The sequence below is a fragment of the Xiphophorus couchianus genome, chromosome 1 (genome assembly GCF_001444195.1).
Source record: "Xiphophorus couchianus chromosome 1, X_couchianus-1.0, whole genome shotgun sequence".
Lineage (NCBI taxonomy): Eukaryota > Metazoa > Chordata > Actinopteri > Cyprinodontiformes > Poeciliidae > Xiphophorus > Xiphophorus couchianus.
In genome coordinates this window covers 9,490,850-9,509,808 of record NC_040228.1, presented here as the reverse complement: position 1 = coordinate 9,509,808, position 18,959 = coordinate 9,490,850, and the positions used below count along the sequence as shown (strand labels likewise).

The 18,959-nt window shown below is 37.9% G+C and overlaps 1 protein-coding gene across 3 annotated transcripts in view; it reads right to left on the bottom strand.

The window, feature by feature from the left end:
* Window positions 1-2,573: 2,573 nt before the first annotated feature.
* sema3b (sema domain, immunoglobulin domain (Ig), short basic domain, secreted, (semaphorin) 3B) overlaps window positions 2,574-18,959 on the bottom strand; it is an 81,527-nt gene continuing 65,141 nt past the window's right edge. For 2 of the 3 annotated variants that reach the window (XM_028014692.1, XM_028014681.1), the window contains exons 5-18: window positions 17,613-17,732; window positions 17,403-17,496; window positions 15,953-16,072; window positions 15,702-15,844; window positions 15,490-15,604; window positions 13,658-13,727; window positions 13,359-13,506; window positions 12,161-12,380; window positions 11,983-12,074; window positions 11,022-11,063; window positions 10,541-10,698; window positions 10,369-10,424; window positions 8,404-8,543; window positions 2,574-7,485 (exon numbers count right to left, since the gene is read on the bottom strand). In XM_028014692.1, the coding sequence (XP_027870493.1) occupies window positions 6,973-7,485; window positions 8,404-8,543; window positions 10,369-10,424; window positions 10,541-10,698; window positions 11,022-11,063; window positions 11,983-12,074; window positions 12,161-12,380; window positions 13,359-13,506; window positions 13,658-13,727; window positions 15,490-15,604; window positions 15,702-15,844; window positions 15,953-16,072; window positions 17,403-17,496; window positions 17,613-17,732 (2,031 nt within the window). In that variant the 3' untranslated portion in view covers window positions 2,574-6,972. The remainder of the gene's footprint in view (window positions 7,486-8,403; window positions 8,544-10,368; window positions 10,425-10,540; window positions 10,699-11,021; window positions 11,064-11,982; window positions 12,075-12,160; window positions 12,381-13,358; window positions 13,507-13,657; window positions 13,728-15,489; window positions 15,605-15,701; window positions 15,845-15,952; window positions 16,073-17,402; window positions 17,497-17,612; window positions 17,733-18,959) is intronic. The other variant, XM_028014702.1, reaches the window with a different exon arrangement.

Genomic DNA, 18,959 nt, shown 5'->3' with positions numbered 1-18,959 from the left:
TTTTATTTACTTTTTTAACAGATTGGTGGAAACGGGCTTCCATACGTTTCCGCCACTCTGTTAAAAAAACATATATATTTTTTTTAATTTTATATATTTTTAGATTATTTATCTCATTATAATGAGATTATGTATTTTATTTTTTTTAACAGAGTGGCAGAAACGTATGAAAGCCCGTTTCCACCACTCTGTTAAAAAAATAAAATAAATTATCTTATTATTTTGAGGTTGACGCTTAAAATAATGAGATATCTCAAAATATCTCATTATTTTGAGATATCTCAAAATAAAATACTATTTTGTATTTTATACAAAATGGTATTATATAGTATTATATCTACAAAATAGTAAAATATCTTATATTTTGTATCTTATTATACATTATTATTTAGTATCTCATTATTTTGAGATATTATCTCATTATTTAGAGATAACTTATTTATTTATTTATTTATTTTTTAACAGAGTGGTGGAAACAGGCTTCCATATTGTATTGACATTTTAATGCAATACAAAAATGTTTTTAAAAGTAAAAAAAAAAAGGATGCAGACCCTGAATAGAAAATAAAAAAGGCGAGTTAAACAGCAACTCTGACAGATCATCAGTAGAGCGGTAGCTAATCTACCACATTGATCACTTATTAATAATCTTAAATAAACATCAAGCAATAAAAACATAAAACTGTAATGGACTGCATATTCTGTTTTTTTGTGTGGCAATATTAATATTACTTTTATTATTATTAAAAAACATCAATTTATTATCTAGTGTGAACAAAATCTTTTTGTACTGTGGGAGGAAGCCGGAGCACCCGGAGAGAACCCATTAATCCACAGGTGTTAAACTCCAGTCCTCGAGGGCCGCTGTCCTACAGCTTTTAGATGTGCCACAGGTACAAAACACTGGAATGAAATGGCTTAATTACCTCCTCCTTGTGTAGATCAGTTCTCCCAGCCTTGCTAATGACCTAATTATTCTATTCAGGTGTGGTGCAACAGAGGCACATCTAAAAGTTGGAGGACACCGGCCCTTGAGGACTGGAGTTTGACACCCCTGGAAAGGATGGCAGTAAAGTTATATTTTCTAAACTCAGTTGAGCAGGAAAAGATGTAAAGCAGGTTGCAAGTGTAAAGGATAGAAATGTTTAATTTACTGACATATACAGAGAGAAAAAGTGAAAGCAATAAATAAGTATAAAGCCACAAACTGTACAAAGAACAAACTGTTCTATAAAGACTAATTTATAGTGTTTATAGTTATTTAGATTTAATTTGCAGACACTAAAATGGATGACAGGGTGAGAAGGCAGTTGTTTTAGTTGACTTATGGTGTGATATTGAGATTAATTACCTTCTAGCAGAGAATGTTGATGGGTTAATAAACTCGCTAAGACTATACCTGAGAAATGAAGAAAAACCATATTGGTACCACCTGCTGGAGTGATGTCCAGAGACGTAATACAAATTTAAAAAATACTTTATTAATTTCAATAATCAGGGGAAATTAAATGTTGTTGTAACTCTTATTAATTCAAATTCTTCAAAGATTGCAGCGGTCTGTATTACTGCAAATTTGAAGAAACCTCTGACTGAAAACACAGTTTTCCCAATATAGACTCATGAACAGCCCGGTCAGGGTTGTTCATAATTTTCTTGATTTTATGAAGAATCCTTCTTTGTATTATCATCTCCAGTGGTTCCACACTCATCCCCAGAACAGAACCATAACTACAAACCGATAAAGTTGTTGGCAAGGGGCGCGCAGTGGTGGCGCAGGGGGTTAGCACGCCCCATGTTTGGAGGCCTTAGTCCTCGACGCGGGCGTCGCGGGTTCGTCTCCCGGTCCCGACGACCTTTACCGCATGTCTTCCCCCCCTCTCCTCACCCTCCTTCCTGTCTGCCTACTTTACGAAAAACGCGAGCCACTAGCGCCGCAAAAAAAAATCTCTCCGGAGGCAAAAACAAAAAAAAAAAAAGTTGTTGGCAAACAGTTGATAAAGGATGGCAAACGGTTGTTTAAGATACATTTTATACATTTAGTGGGAGGCCCAACATGATCCAGGAGAGGGTTCAGCCCAGAACCCAACCTGAAAGCTAAACAGCTGCACACAGACACAATCACACATTCCCAGCCTCATCCTCACACACAGATATTCACATCCACTCTCCCAACGTACTGAAGAGAAAAAAAATGTCTTCCTGATAGTAGTTTCATTTATTGAGATGCATGTGTAGATAATACACATAATATTGGACCCTATACACCCTTTCTTTGGTGGTTTTTACGGATGTGGATTATAGGTACCCAAGCTTTGTTTTTAAAACAGCAACTCATGCATAATAAACTGAATGGTGATTTTAACTAACCAAAATTATGAGAGTTTACCATTATTTATATGTATGTGTCCTGAGTAGGAGACTGGAAAATGGGAATAAGAGCAAAGTTGTATTTACTGACCACAGACCAGAATAGTAAGTCCTCCTTTTAGTTACTAATTTAAACACAATGCACAGTTCTAGTGTATTCAATAAATAATGAAAAGAGGATAGTGTTCAAAAAAGTCAAGCAAATCTTTAAGTAACTGCATATTTTTATTGTATTAATCAAAAACATTTTGACATGACATTTCACAAAGACCCAGGTATATTACAGTGCACCACATTAACTTTGGCCTTTGACCTCAGACTTTCAGCTGCAGACCTCCCAACACTCCACTGTACCTTTGCCACTATATACAAAGCTCTGTTGTCCACAAAAATTGTTAGGCTGAAGACACAAATCGTGTTCAAGTGAACAGTTTAATCTTGCACACAGACACATGCACTCACTCAACATACAAACACATAGTAAGTTTTTCAAAAAAACACCACATCACATAGAATTGGGATATAAGGAAGATTTGGAAAAGAGGGCTTTTAGAACAACAAAAGACTTTAATTGGACACTGTCTGCAGGAAAAAAGCTTTTCCATTGGCTGTAAAGGATTAAAAAAATGCTAAGGACAAGTCCTTGTCAGCAGAACATGAACACTAGAGAAATAAATCTACATTTATAAGGAAAACACAAAAATCCACAAGAACTCAGCTTATCTTTCCACATAAATACGTAGGAATAATAATGATATTTAACATTGTGCTTTCTTTACCTCTCTATCTCTCATGTCATCATGTCATTGTCAGATGCATTAGCCACAAACTTTAGTCATGCAAGTTCAAGCACAAACAAAAGCTGGCTGAAAAGGGATACTCAGGCATGTTTGACATCACTGCTGATTCAGAATTAGTTGGTGCACGTATGTCCAAAGTGCTGATCAGCTGCTCCCTTAAGAATTGAAAATTCACTTCTTTAAGTCAATCTAGCCCTGTTCAATGTGGTGTCGAAGTGCTGAGTGTCCCTTTCATAGGCGTCATCGTTGAGTTTAGTTTAGAGACTTAATTACACATCTATAAAAATGTACATAAATAACAATGACAATGATATCATACATCTAAAATCCCCACGCTTTGCTTTTAACTGGGATGAATACACTAACTTAAGATAATTTGACTAAAACCATGACATTTGGTGGTAGCAGCACAAAACATATCAGTACAGATTTTATTTCTGTAAAACATGAACACATGTTTTATCTAAGAAGACCCACCAGTTCCTTTCTTGCATATCAAAGTACCACAGACAGGCTCCTTATCTGAGCCTGTTCAAGCAATGAACACTAGGGGGCAGGCTACACACACCATGTTAGGACAAGCAACCAACAAATATGGTTTCTTTACAAATTAAACACCTAGAGACTAAGACATTTAAAAAGGAAAATCTTGCTGTGATAACTGTCCTTTAGCTAGAGTTTATACCCTCAACCAGCATCCAATGATTTCAATGACTGCAACACTACATAACAAGTGATTACAAAGTGTAGAATATTTTTTTCACAATCTGTAGAAAATGAATTTAGTGTGCTGAACTAGGAATCCCGTACTCACTGTATATCAACTGCTAATCTATGTATCGCTAACAATTTAGGATTGAACAGTGTGAAAGACATGATGTACTGCTTATTATACAGAAAAGAAAAACTTTATTCTCACTCATAAATATCATGCTAATATGGATATATTTATATATTTATAAACTGTTCTGTAGCCCAAAAACATGGGTTGTCATATTTTGAGTCTGCTTAAATCTTCCCCCTTTCCTTTCACCTTTCCTACCATATTTATCCCTTTCCCCACAAACCACTGTTCTCATTATTTATCTTAAATGCCAAAAATGCTGGAAGCAAAAAGATCGACAGTAAGAATTACTGTTCTGAATTACAACCAAATTATTTTAGTTGTAATTTTTTACTTTGCAAATGATGCTATAAGCTCTAATTTGGTTCCTAATTGTATTCTCAAATCTCTTTTTAATAGATTGATTTATCCGTTCTATTGTTTCTTCCAGCTTTTTCTGTTTCGTAAACGACTTATTCTTCTTCCACTTTATGGAATATGAGTACATCTATCATTACCCACTTTCTAGTGGTTTTAACCAGCAATTAGATTTTTTATTAAGAGGCCAGTTATGACTCGTTCCTAACTAAGACCATATAAACTGACTGAAATAAATATTCTGATCAGAGATGCACCGAGGAAGACTTCTGACATCTGGTGATTGGAAACGGCTGATTCTCAGCTTGACCACCTCAACTGTTGACCACTGGGTTTGAAACCTTAACAAATTGAGCCTAGAACTATATCACTGTATAAGTACTGTTTCTTCAATTACCAGTAACCTTTGAATGGAGTTTAGTGGAAACTGGTGATTAAATTGGTTGACAGTTTTTCTATTATAACACTATGAAGCTCATACATCCTGCTAACTTTAACTGTAAACCATTTGAAGTCATCACCTGTGTACTAACATTAGCAGTAATAGAGGAAGTAAATCCTTCACTCAAAGTAATAATTATGGTTTTAAACTATGTATGTTTTGTATTTTTGTTTTGTGCATGGTCTATGTTCTTTTGGGCAGGTCTTTCAGATAATATTTATTAAATGTCTGTGGTACAAGATTCCCACAGTGATTATAATTTTGTCATCCATCCATCCATCTATCCATCCGGGGGGTCTCCTCCCAGAGAGACATGCCTGGAACACCTCCAGAATGTATTATAACCAGATGCCTTATCCACCTTCACTGGCTCATCTCGATGTGGAAGAGCAGTGACTCTACTCTGAGTCCCTCCCAGATGACCAGGCTTTTCACCCCATCTCTAAGGTAGAATCCAGACATCCTGTGAAGGCAACTCATTTCGACCACTTGTATCCACAATCCTGCTCTTTTTGGTCACTACTGAAAGCTTATGTTCATAGATGAGGGATAAGAACGTAGATCAACTGGTAAATCAAGAGTTTCGCTTTTCGGCTCAGCTCTTTCTTCACCATAATGGGCATGTACAGAGCTTGCATCACTGCGGATGCTGCACAAAGTTGATCTCCCAATCCATTTTCCCTGATTCATGTATCAGGGATCCCAAGATTCCAAGATGCTTAAACTCCACTTCATTCCTGCCCTGGATAAAACATTGATTCCAGTCTTTTCAAGGTCATTGTCTAGGATTTCGAGGGGTTGATTTTTATCCCGGACGATTCACATTTGGCTGTGAATTCTGCCAGTGAAAGTTGGAGATCACGGTTTGATGAAATCAAGAGAACCACATCATCTGCAAAAAGCAGAGGTCGCCAAAAATAATCCCCTCAATTCCTTTGCTGTACCAAGAAATTCTGTCCATAGAGGTCATAAAAACAGTTGTTGACAAAGAGAAACCTCCCACAGAAAACCAGTCAGACTTATTGACAAACCAAGTTCTGACACCAGTAATACAGGAACCTAAAAGCTGATATGAAGAGGCCTGGTACCTCATACTTCTGAAAACTCCTGAGAGACACTGTCATACCTTTTGAAATGACCAGATGTCCACTTAAACCACCAGGGTGTCAACCCAACCTGGAAGTATCTCTCCTGCTTCCAAAAGTCTCATCATCAAAACAAGCCTCTAAAACGTTACATGGAACTGGTGAAGCAGGTCAAAGCTTTAGTTATCGAAAATTGGCCAGAAAACCCTGATCGGTGCATCCCTTGTTTTAAGTCTGTTGTTTATGATGATACAAACTCAATGTGTCAATGGAAACAACTAAAAAAATAAAACTGACTCAAGAATCCAACCCCACAACAAATTTATAACATTTTCACAAATAATAATGTGTTCCACAGGTGCTGGTAACTCTTCATGGCTCCATGGTGTAATTTGTACAAATAACAAGTGGTGATAAGAATGGAAGGGGGGCCACAGAAAGATGTTCATCAATTACTCTGGTTCTTACAAACGTCAATGCAACATGCACATACATTTTAAACATAATTACTCGTTTTCAGTTCAAGACTATATTTTTGCATCATTCTTCCAGTTGTCACTTTCTCCATTCTGCCCGTATTTAGGTCACTTAAAGAAATGTTATACATTGAAGAGTGCTTCTCAAAACCTTTAGGACTGTTCATGAGTAGTTGTAGGGTGTTGTCCAGAGAGTAATAGGTAATACACTAACTATTAAAGTAGTGGAAATGGCTTGTAGAATAAGCTTTAGATGTGTGTGTCAGTTCATTGCCTCCTCATGAGGGTGAATTTCCTCTCGCGTATTTGCTAGTACACGTGACTATCCTAGTGAAGCAGTGTAAAGGGATCGTGCAGAATCAGTTTGGGCAGTAAGGCAGCACATGCAGGAAGCTGGTCACAGGGATGAGGAATCAAGGGGATGGTGTACCATATAGTGGTGGTATCCACAGATAAATAAACACAATACAGGAGGTGGTGTGTGTCTGTGCATGTCTTTATGTGTGTATTTGTATATGTGAACACCTCCATGAGTATCTGGTCTCTCAGTTACTTTCTTTCACTCTCCCTCTCACTCTTTTTCATCTGTTTCTCGTCATCGTTACTCCCGAGCACTTCGCGGTGCCCGAGAGCTCAGTTTCCCATCATGGGTCCTGCGGTTTCTCCCCTTTCGGATCTCCTGAAAATGCTTCCACTTCTTATTGGCCGGTCGGACAGCAGGACCCAAAGGTACGATCTCCTTCCTTGGAGACTCAAAACTCTTTGACACCTGGTCGGCACCAGCATGCTTCCGTGCCCAAACTTGCTCACAAATTTGGTCAACAGTGCTGAGGTTTGGGTGGTCCACCAGCTGCATGAAGTCCCGATACCAAAGCTTTTGATTGGTCAGTGAGGGACCACTTCCGCTACGAGGATCTAATCGAACAGGGGAGTCGGAGGGAAGATTGGAGATGGAGGAAGATGTCGATGGTACGACATCTAAAGTGATGCCCAGCAATGTCTGGGTGAATTCGTGCTCCATAGCGTGGCATTGGTAGACACCGACATCTCTCTTGAGAACCCGACGAATCAGTAGGCCCCTGTCTGTCTGCAGGATACGTTCATCAAGATGTACCTAGAGTCAAAAATATGATTCAGTTCACCTCTCACAACATGATTCTATTTCTCTGTTGAATTGTCTCTATGTGGCCTGGTGTTTTTGTTTAGCTGTGACACCTTTCTTGAGGGAATGACCCACCTAAATTTTGTTGCCAATGACCAAATGTCCTCTGACTACTTAAAAAACCGAGGCCCTTTCTGTGTTTAACCATTTCTCTCCTGGGTAAAGTAAATTAAATAGCTACTAACAATATGGAATATTTTTTTATCTAATAGCTTTCTCTCCAAGATCATGCCACAACAATACCCACTGCTGATTGAAGCTGCTATTTTTCCACGACAATCTGTACGGATAGAAATTATTGACTTGCAAAGTGTCTTAAGATTACATTTGTACAGAAATAAAATGTATGGAAATAAAATGTAATTACTTTCTTAGCACATCTAGTGAAATTCTTCTTTGCATAATAGTTCAACTCATTCTGAATTGATGGAGTGTTTTAGAGCAACAGATTTCGAGTTTTTTTTTTACAGTCTCTTAATTCAACTAATATAAAATCCCTAAATTAATTCATACCACCAGTTATGGTCCCATGTGTGATGGTGCAAATTGTGAATCATTTTTAGCAGCCAGATTTTGACAGATTCTGAAGAGAATAAAAATGAGCATGTTTTTCTGATCTGTATTTTTAGGTAATGCACTAGTGACCCAATCTAGTCAGTGGCCCCTTATGTATAAACTTACTCTAATACATTTTCAATTGTCATGGGAGGTGAATCATCCAAGTCAAAAGTCAAATATCATGAATTATAGCAATAAGAAGAAAATAAGGAATTGGATAATCTGATAAAAACAAAACAATACAGTGACCTCAGACAACATCATTACAATGTGCCTTCATCCCCAACTCGTCCTTAACCTCCCCCCTCTCACCTCCTCTCGTGGGTTCTGTGGTTGTTTCTGATAAGTCCAGGTGACTCTGGCCTGAAGGGATTTGGGGATACACTCCAAGAAAGTGCTGCTTCCCTCAACTCCATACAGCTTCTTCTCTGCAACACGATGCTTGTGGTGGTCTGAAGGGGGCAGAAGAGACAAAGATATAATTATAGGCTTGATTAGAAGCCTGTAATTTGATTTAAAAAAAAAAAAAACTGCCTGGAAAATATATGCCTTTCGGTAACTTGGCTTATGTTGTTTGGAAGGGCATTTAAAAAAAAGAAAAACTATTTAGAGGTGACAGTTCTTGTGTAGGAAAATTGATTATTCCTCTATACAAGATCATTCCTTCTCATTATTTATCAGAACTTAGTGAGTTGATCCAAATATTTATACATGTTGCGACTTCTAATGTCCTAACTTATGACACCTTGTGCTTCTAAGCTTTGGCTAAAAGGAATGAAAGAAAAAAGAACTATTCAATAAATATAGAGAATAAAACTTTAGCAGCTTTAAGGGGAAACAATGGTGTGCAACCTGCCAAACAGGCTGACCAGCAATTTTTGGCCGGTCCAGTCACATCTGAGACAATTACGCTGATCTACATCAGTTTTGCTCGGCTTGTATGCCACATGATTTAATCGTATTACCCAGGAGCTCTTTCAGCTGGAGTGATTAGCCTGATTTAGTTGTGGTGTAGAAACACAGGGAGGGGCTGAATGCTCTCTTTGTGGTCTGAGAGGACAGATGTCACCAGAGGTGAAGCGTTTTGGCTGTTTTGCCAAGAGGACAGTACGACGTTAAATACCAAGACATCCATCATGTCAATACAGGAAAAGGCACAGACAGTGTTCATGTGCAAAACTCTAGCCTTAAAACCTGCTACATTCAACATATTTTAGTTTTTTTCACACAAATTAACCATTAACAAACAGGGCTGTAACAAGATCTTATAGCACAAAAACCTTACAATATTAATACTCAATACATTTATTGTGATTTTCACTCAACACCATGCAGTTGTTATTAGGTTTTGAGGTAAGAAAGGAAGGAGTTCTTTGATTGTGTTGACAGCATCAACTGAATGCTGCTCATCAGCACTGATAAATGAAGCCGTGACCTATAGCTACATTTATTTTTAAATGTAATTTCAGAAAATATACAAAAAAAGCAACAGCTGGTTCAAGTTGGAACTTTAAACTGAGAATGTTGACATGATGATGAACTATGAATGTGAATTATTTAACTTTGACCTTACACGGGTCTAGTTGTTGTTTAACATTAACGGGTACAAGATTGGTCGCCAGACTGCCCATCAACAGCTAAGGCATTGAAGAAGCTTACACCAATTTTAAAACATCTTTGAAGCAGATTTTTGATAATGTGACAGTGACCAAAAGTACAAATTAACTTTAGTCACACAAATTAAATAGCACAACTATTACCAGTTGGGCAAAGGTTGGTATGTGATTCAGTGCCTCCAGTCAGAATTGAAGGTTTTTGTTTTCAATAAACCCTGTATTGTATTTGATAAACTGATTCAAAATATCTTGACTTATCACACCTGAACTTGGCAACTCAGTACCAAAAAAGATTCTTTAAAAAAACAAAGTATAGAGATTTCTAAAAGCTTTATTCCTAAAACAGAAAAAGAGGCACATTAATGCACTTTAGTCATCAGGATTAGACAAGCAAAGCACAATATATGGACTTAAACATGTAAGGAGATATTTTGCAGAGCCTTGTAAATACTTTTGGTGGTTAATGAAACCGTCACTGTATTCATGGAAACAAAAAAAAAAAGGCGATTATTAGTTTTCCTGGAAATATTGTAAAAATGTGGTCTCCTCTTGTTCTCTTGAACCCATTATTTTACATCCTCATAAGCTGAATGGATCATTACACTTCTACTAATAAAATTTAACTGGGCTGCATTTTACAGTACGAGTTTTGTAAATTTACCTCCTGAGCAAAGGGTGTTGGGGTCTCCGTTCCTTACATCCTGTCGACGAAAACGTCTAGATGGAATAAAAAAAAAAACTGGTTATAGTAATTTCCACTTCTGTCGAGACTTCAATTTCCTTACAGCTACCTCTCCATACAGTACGTATGCCATAGACATTTTGTCACAGACCTCTTTGTATTCGGTAGGTAACGAGTACAAGATGTTCCGTCCCAAGCGCAATATGGATCTCGGGCCAGGCAGCACTCGGCGCAAGCCTTCCCGTAAACACTGCACCGGTGAAGCGGGACTTGGGCGATTCCTGTGTCCGAGCCGACATACAGCTGTTGCTGTGAAAACAGGCAGGGACAAGATGGAAACGTTTGACAAAAAGGCCTAAAGAATGTCCATTTATCAGAATTGAAAACAGCTGGAGTTATCTGTCATAAATCAAATTGTTTGTATCTCTGTAACAGTGACGACTGTGGTAATTTATGAAGCCTTTAGGGGATTTGAAGTGAACTTTCTGTAACCATTCTGATTTAGTATTATCACTAATCACCTTCTTTTACTGTTTGTTTTTTCAACATATGGCCCACGGTGGTCAGGTTGCGGGTATGTTTCTGTTCCCAAAAAGTGTTTTGGGAACAGGAGAGAATCAAAGTAAACTTACCCGTTTGGAAGAGATCTGCATGTTACTAACAGATGAGGCATCCTGAAGAAAAGAATGGATTAAAAGAAAAATTAGTACCCTTAGAGTAGAAATAAGCCCTTCTTTTGTAGCAGTTGAAGTTACTTGTTTGGATTTTTTTTATTTTAGGGAAAACAAACATTTTTAGAAAGCAGTATTTCAAAAACTGCTCTGTAGAAACAAGAAATGTTATTATGCAAGATGACTGTAAAAAAGGTGAACATTTTTAAGTTTTGCTTTAAACTTCTCTCTACTTTAAAGCACGGATATCATCCAGTGTAAAACCATTCAAAGAAAAGTTTTTTTTCTCATTTTTGCACATTCACTGCCCAGCTTGTAAATGTAAAGCATTTTTGGGAAACAGTTGTTGGTTAAAAGGGCTAAAAATACCAACATCTACCTGCATGATGACAGTATTGTTACGGTTTTTGTCAATGTTTTTTTTTTTATTTCACCATTATTGCTGATTAAACTATTTTTTTAAATTGCTGGATAAGGTGATCATCTGTTAGCTCTCCAAGCTATTGTCTCTTCGACACTAAACGAGAACATAAATCTGCACCTCATAAACTCACAATCAAAATGAAAACTTTGCTGTCACCACAATCTGCATTGGTCAACACTGTGAACTAAACTGATGCCACGGTTTGTTGTATTTTAAATCAAATTTTCAGTGTTTTTGAAACTTTAAGCAGAGTTTTTGATCGTCTTGACTTTGTTTTTCATCATTTTTAATGTCTGTCTGAACACATTTGAAAGTAAGTTGGGAAATTTGCTTTTCTGGTCACTTAAAAAACAGTGGCTACATTGTTTTTCTATAAATTGCTGCTGAACTGTTTCCAATATGTCATATAAAATAAATAGACAGGTTAGGTAAAATCATAAAATGTGGTATTTATTTCTACTGCCTTGTACAATACATTGAAGTTTATTTTATTCTTACTTTGAAGACCTCCAGCTCTTCCAGTAAAAGTTCTTCCATGTTGTTCCAGCTCTCCTTGGGGACACTGATCACCTTCAGGACTGTCCCTTTGTCTGAAATACCACATGCTCATTATCTCCCTGTCATTTTCATTTTACTAAAGAGAAAATGCAAAGTGAAGAAGAAACCTTTCATGTACCTGTTCCGATGAACATGACGTCATACTGTCCATCAGCAGCATTGACTCTGTCCACAGCAATCTGTGTGAAGCTGTACTCCACATTGGTTCTAACAAACACAGGCCGTCGATTCATGGGGTACACCGGGTTGTACATCAGAGGGTGGTGACGGGCAAACTGGATCACATCATCTGGGAAACCTTTTGTGGATTCAAAACTCCCGAATGTCTTACTGGGACACTAACAGAAGGAAAGGAGAAACACATTTTGTAGTTTCCAGAACTTGGTAAAACATGAAAATGAAACCGCTATGACTGAACTTATCCATTCCATTCAAAAATATTTTTGCCTTTGGTTTTATACAAGTGGAATAAAACATCTGACTCATCAGTGTTTCAGCTGGTTAAGAGTGCACCAAGCCACAGTTGTGGGGCCACATTTTGGTCATTATGGTGTGAGGGCTGTCAGGGACTTGGAGGAGATTTACTCCAGGTCAGAGTCCAGTTTCTCTCTTTAATTAAAATCCCAGCTCTGGATTTTCTGAATACTTAGGTGCACATTAGCACCTTGAGACATCTTAGCTTAAAACTAGGTTATTTCTTCTGTGCTCTCATATGAAGAAATCTGACTCATTTACTTTGGTCCAGTCTGACTGTAAGCCTTGCAAGCCTGTGGGATCTGTATCTGAAATCCAAATCAGTAAAAACGCAGTTTCTGTTGTATTCTTACAGCATAATTTGCCTGTTAACTATGCAGTATGTCTAGTTCTGCTGTGGTCTTTTAAAATGAAGTTCAGCAAGAACAAATCCTGCTGACTGAGCTCTTCTGTGGTTGGTGGAGTGTGAAACCCATATTGATTGGGACAACTGTGGAAATGTATTGCATGGAAAACTGGTATTTAGTACCATACTGGGTTCTCTGAAAGTACTACAATTAAACTGTTATATTAACATTATTTCTTTCAATGGCATTACATGATTTTTGCTTTTGTTTTGGTCAGACTCAACCTTGGTCTGTTTAAAAGAAAAAAAAAAATAAAGAAATAAAAATATTCTTTACAAATTCATTAAAAAAGAGATGTAACATGAGAATGGAGCTGTGCTAAATTTTAAGAAATAACCTTATTTAAAAAATGGGCTTTGATTATTTTAATAAACTGTTATGATTGGACGTTATTACAATGCGTCTGCTGTTTTGTCCTTGCAGTTATTAACATACCATTCCTGGGCGGGGATATGGCACTTTTCCCTGGAAAGGGACCCATTGGTAGTTAGGCCCCTCTTTGTGTGCAAAAGGCCCCAGGAAGGCCCTCCGGATGTCATTCATGGAGTAAAGACACACAGCTGAGCCTTTAAACACACTGCTGCTGGGGGAACAAGAGGAGCAGGGTTAGATACAACAAACACATGCATAACATGTATGCACTTTGCTTCCTCGCCATTCACTTTCCCTAATGCATATCCTCACACACTCACTCTTGCGCATAAACAAACATGCACATGTGACTAGACTCTGACCTGGAAGTAGAGAAGACAGTATAGACCAGAGGGTTCTTTTTGTCCCTTGTCTGCAGCAAGAACGCGTCCCCTGAGGACAGACACACACAGACAGCCCGGTCAGGTGGCGGTAGCCCAGAGGTCAAAGGTTGGGAAAAAGATAAACAAAGCCCTATGGACATGTCTAACCACTTTAAAGAGACATTTCGCTGATTAGTGGGGGTCATGACATGAAACAGAATCCACTGCAGCTTAATGCGGATGTCAGGAAACTCAGTCTTGCTTCTTGAACAAAGAAGTCTTAAAATGTTACAGTTTTATAGAAATTTTAAAAAAAAGTTTACAAACTAATGAAGTCCTTTTTTAACCAGATAACTCCTATAGATTATTAACAGTTTTACAGAAAGATTCTCTCTATTTTTGGCCCCAGGTGCGGTCCCAAGCTCATCATCTAGATAAGAGCCTCATCGTTCACATGGAGAAATGTGAATGGCAGGTGTAGCCTGAGGCGGGGTTAGGGTTTGGACAAAGTCTTCCACTTAGTTAACCTTTCCTTCCGTCATGAGATGAGCACAAAGGCAGATCATATTGTAGCCCGAAGAGAGTTTCAGACACTTTTATCAGACATATCTTAAAAACTCCTGCAGCAGCTGGAAAAACCACATGACAACAGGTCTGAGAAAAACATTACATAACAAAACGTCTTACTAGAAAAAGGAATTTTGGAGAATATTGAATATTATTGTATAACAATTGATGAATTTAGTTATTTATGTATTACATATTATTAGGTTAAAATTTAATAAAACTTAATTTATAATGTTTTTTTAAATAATTCTTCACATTAAAAGTAAAGATGCTGGTTCAGACAGTTGTTATTTAAATTTGCATAATGCCTTGATCACAATTCATTTCATTTAAAAAATGGAGGACATATTCATGAAAGAAACGGTGAAGGTACCACTCATAATTTTACAATTGGGCATCCATAAAATTTCCTGGCACCTACTTAAGGCAGCAGCTTTACTTGAACAGGTTTTTGTGAACTGTGCAACAAGGAAGACGATTCTTAGAAATGTTAAATCCATTAATTGTTGACTCAATAAATGTTTTGGATGACCGTCTAATAAATGAAACTGCAGGGTTCCACTTGTTTCCAGCAAAAGTGTTTCCTTTTTTTAAACAAGATGAATCAAGTTTATAATGAAATAGAGATTTTAGACATTAAGTTTTGTTCTGTTATTTTGATTGGAAATGGAGGGACAGAAATATTGTAGGACATACAAGAATCATAAATATTATTGTAAATCTGTATTGCACTTTAAATTCTGCTGTTTTAATTTAGTCTGTAATATGGATCCTTTAAGGCTAAACACAGAAAGGCTTCTAAATCCTGGTGAATTTATCAGGTTTTCCTAACATCTTCTCCATTTACACCACCAGAATGTGTTTCTGAGTAGAGATCCAGAGGAAAGGGTCAGAAAATCTTCCAACTTTTTTTCCCCCTTTTCTTAAAGCTTTCCCCTAGTTTTTCTTAAAGCCATATAAATAATCTTTTCCCTGAATTGTACAGCAGATATTGTCAGAAATGGAAACAGGAAGTATACATATCATTCCAAATATCTCATATTTTTCCTACGCTGACTGGAAATCACTACAACAAAAGTTGAGGCACTGAAACCAGGTCAGCCTTTTTCAGGATTAAATTAACAGTCTACAAATTTTATTTGAGTTTCCTGGAGAACCCGAACTTCATATATTTTGTATGTTATACAATACTAAACCTAGAAATGTCCTTAAATTTGTAGTTTCACTTGAGTGTTTCTGTCTCAGAGTGTGCCCTGTACACTTACGCAGCTCGTCAAAGTACGTGTCACTGCCATCAGCTCCTGGCACTGAGCAGATCAGACGGGTCTTGAGGAACGTTGTCCATTTGTTCACCAGACTTCTCTGTCCACCCATGTCATTCTGACAAAATAAAACTCAATTATAATCAGATTTTGCATAAACAGAGTTTTTATCCCAATTTTCCACATTGTTGGATGTTGAGTAAGTGATCTCTCACCCTGCATAACTGTCCAATGCGCGAGTAAGTGGCCTTTCCCAAACCTTGAGCTTCAACCGCTGTCTCCCGGAAGAAGAAAAATATCTTGTCGTCATCTGGATTTTCACTCTCAGGGACCCAAAAGGAGCCGACAAACTTTGGTTCTGGTTGAATTAGAATTAAAGGCAATTAACGCAGCGTCAGTCATCACACCACGTTGTCCCATGAGGGTGCTTGGAGCTTATTTACAAGATGAACAAAAGGACACACACCATTGAGCCAGCGTGAGTCGTGCTGTTCGGTGCGAATCGAGGGACGCTTGCCCAGACTTCTGAAGATGGTGAAGTCTCGTCCCATTAAGTCTGTGGCTACACCTGCATAAAGCTCATCACCTGGGAAACACAAATACTTTTGATTCTATGCGAGTTTCAGAACACGCATGATTTTTTTTTACAGTTTGTCACATTCATGTCGCTCTTCATGTGGCAGAGCGACATGAAGTAATTCGTAGTAGGACACACATGGTTTTCAATAAAAATAAAAATAAAGAAGTAGAGTGTGACACATTCAGTCTCTGAGTCAACACTTTCTAGAACCACCTTTAGCTGCAGTTGCTACAGAATGCCTTTGGGAGTTTGTTCCCAGCAGCTTCGTACAAAACAAGACTAGAGGTTTTACCTGCTCATTGAAAAAAAAAGGGTTCAGTCAAAGTGAAAGAAGAGTGACTGTAGCACTCAATAAACCTGCCCACTAAACTTTGATCATTTGACAAAAACAGGTTTTCTTCTGACTTGGTGAATATTTGGCTCCATCCATCTTTCCATCAACTCTTTCCAGCTTTCCATGATGAAGAAACACCTTCACCCAGCAAATGAGTATAGGTGTTTAACCAAGGAGGATGGAGTTGTCAGGCTGATGTGCAGTGTTAGCCTCCCACCTCACATACATTCATGTAGACTGAAGAGCAAACATTTTCTCTCATATGACCAAAGCACCTTCTACCACATGACTGCTTTGTCCTCCAAGACTGTCAACAGGACTTAAAGTGTTTTTTCCACAGTGGGTTTCCTCTTGCTGCTCTTGCATGCAGACTAGACTTGGGCAATGGAGAACTAATGATTGTGCTGTCAGCAGATTGCTTGATTAATGCTCTCCTCACCCGGCCTGTCAGTTTTAGGTAGCCACATTGTGATAGGTTTACCACTGCAGTCTTTCCATGTTCAGATTACTGACTGAACAGTGTTGTGTGAGACCAACAAAGCTTGGGATATTAGTCTGTAACCTGACCTTGCTTTAACTTTTAAACATTCCCTCTGACCTGCCTGGTGTAATCTCTAGTATTCATCAAGCTGTTTCTTAGCTAATATTATCTATCAAACCACTAAGATGGTACTTACCAGTTTGGCTTCTGAAGGCCACTGGTTGCAATGGTTTAAGCTAAAATGTATAGGGTTAACCATGTGTACCTTTTCTTGCATTTGACAATTATGCATAATTTTGTGTTGGTCTAGCACAAAAAAAAAAAGAAAATTCAATAAAATAGAGTTTGAGGTTGAGATTGACAAAATTTGAATAATCTCAGTGTTTATGGACATATTTGTAAGGCTTTTCAATCACAGTCCAAAACACAGCCCAAAATATGAAAACCTTAGGTAGACCCAACCCATACTAAAACAATCAAGTGAATAATCAGATGAGGTAATGTTATAAGGGTTCAGTTACCGATTAGCACAGAGGCAGCGTTATGCCGAGGATCGTATGGACTCTTCCCTTTCCCGTCCTCAACCTTTGAGGGGTCGATCCTAAACACATGGTCCTACCAGGGAACCAGAACACAAAGAAAATTATTGTTATGCTACAGCAAGCAAGCTCACCTGTGAAGTGCTAGATAATGAAGTGCATTTGTTTTGGTGCGCATTGTTTGTTTCTCACCTCCATCCTGTGTCCCACCTCCACAAAGGCACAGGTAGGGTGGAAAGCTCCGGTGCCACAGGTGTACAGATGGGTTCGGTTGTAATGGTGCACAATCTTCACATAGTTCACACAGTCAGACTGAAACACACAAATTGTTCTGGAATTAATTTTGATTAAATAGTGATTTTTCTTTTTTGTGCCATCGGGTTTAATAATGCATCTTCTAAGCATCATGAACTACATATATGACCACAAATTTCAGGTTTTTGCAGGGAGCTGTACCAGGCAAAGGTTGGACATTCTGTCCTTCAGCTTACTGATTCACATTCCTCACATAGCTCCTCAAGCTCTGTGCCTGTGACAACACGGCCAAGCTCTCAGATCAAACTCCAGCACACTGTTGTGACGCTCTTTGTGTCCTGGCTGAGCACACACATGCCTGCAGAATGTTTTTATAAGGGTGTCTGCAGCTATTCGTGTCCAAATCCTAATCCAAATTAATTAAAGTTGACAAGTTTACCTCAGATCTTTAGACTTTCAAATGACGTGTTTAGTTGATAAACTATATAAGTGAACTAAACTAAAAACCAACTTAAACAACAACAATAAAAAAACACCCAATACCTTCAAAACCACTTCTTGTCATCTTTGTCATTTATTCCCCTGTACATACACGGCTTTCAGCATGTTGACCTCTTTCTGATCCTTCTTTGTCCTATCGGATAGCGTGTTATTGACTCCGAAGCACATCTGTCCAACTCAGAGTCACGTTACAGTTAGCATGTTCTCAAGGGACAGCTAATGAATGACTTATGGTACGCTAAGAAACTACAAGATGCATTAACGGTGCAACCTTAGAACAGTGAGTTCTGAGGGGGCTGGCCCTTAAATAATGAGAATGTGGACATAACAATGAGCATAACCATTATTATTATTAATGGCATTTTTCTATAGAGGTACATCATCATATACTGATATGATTTGTCTGTGAAAAAATTGCTGTGCTACAATAATAGGTCGGAAATACAAAGTGTCCATGGGGTTGATGCAGTGACACAAAGCACTGGCAGCAAATTATGCAGGTCATCAGTACACATACAATATCGACAAGCATGGACACTAAGAAAGGAAGGATGGAAGTTGGAATAAGATGTTGACGTTTCTGGGAAATTTGTGTTTGAAACTAATCAAATGTTTTTTTTATTAGTGTCCAGTCCACGAACCTAGTTGGCTGTGTTCATGAAACCATCTTGGTTTAGCTTCAAATTTAGACTGTTTTATTTTGCACAATAGTCTGGAATAAGATCAAGCTCTCAAGGTTCAAAATGCAGTAATAAATATGCCTGTGATTGACAGTGATGACAC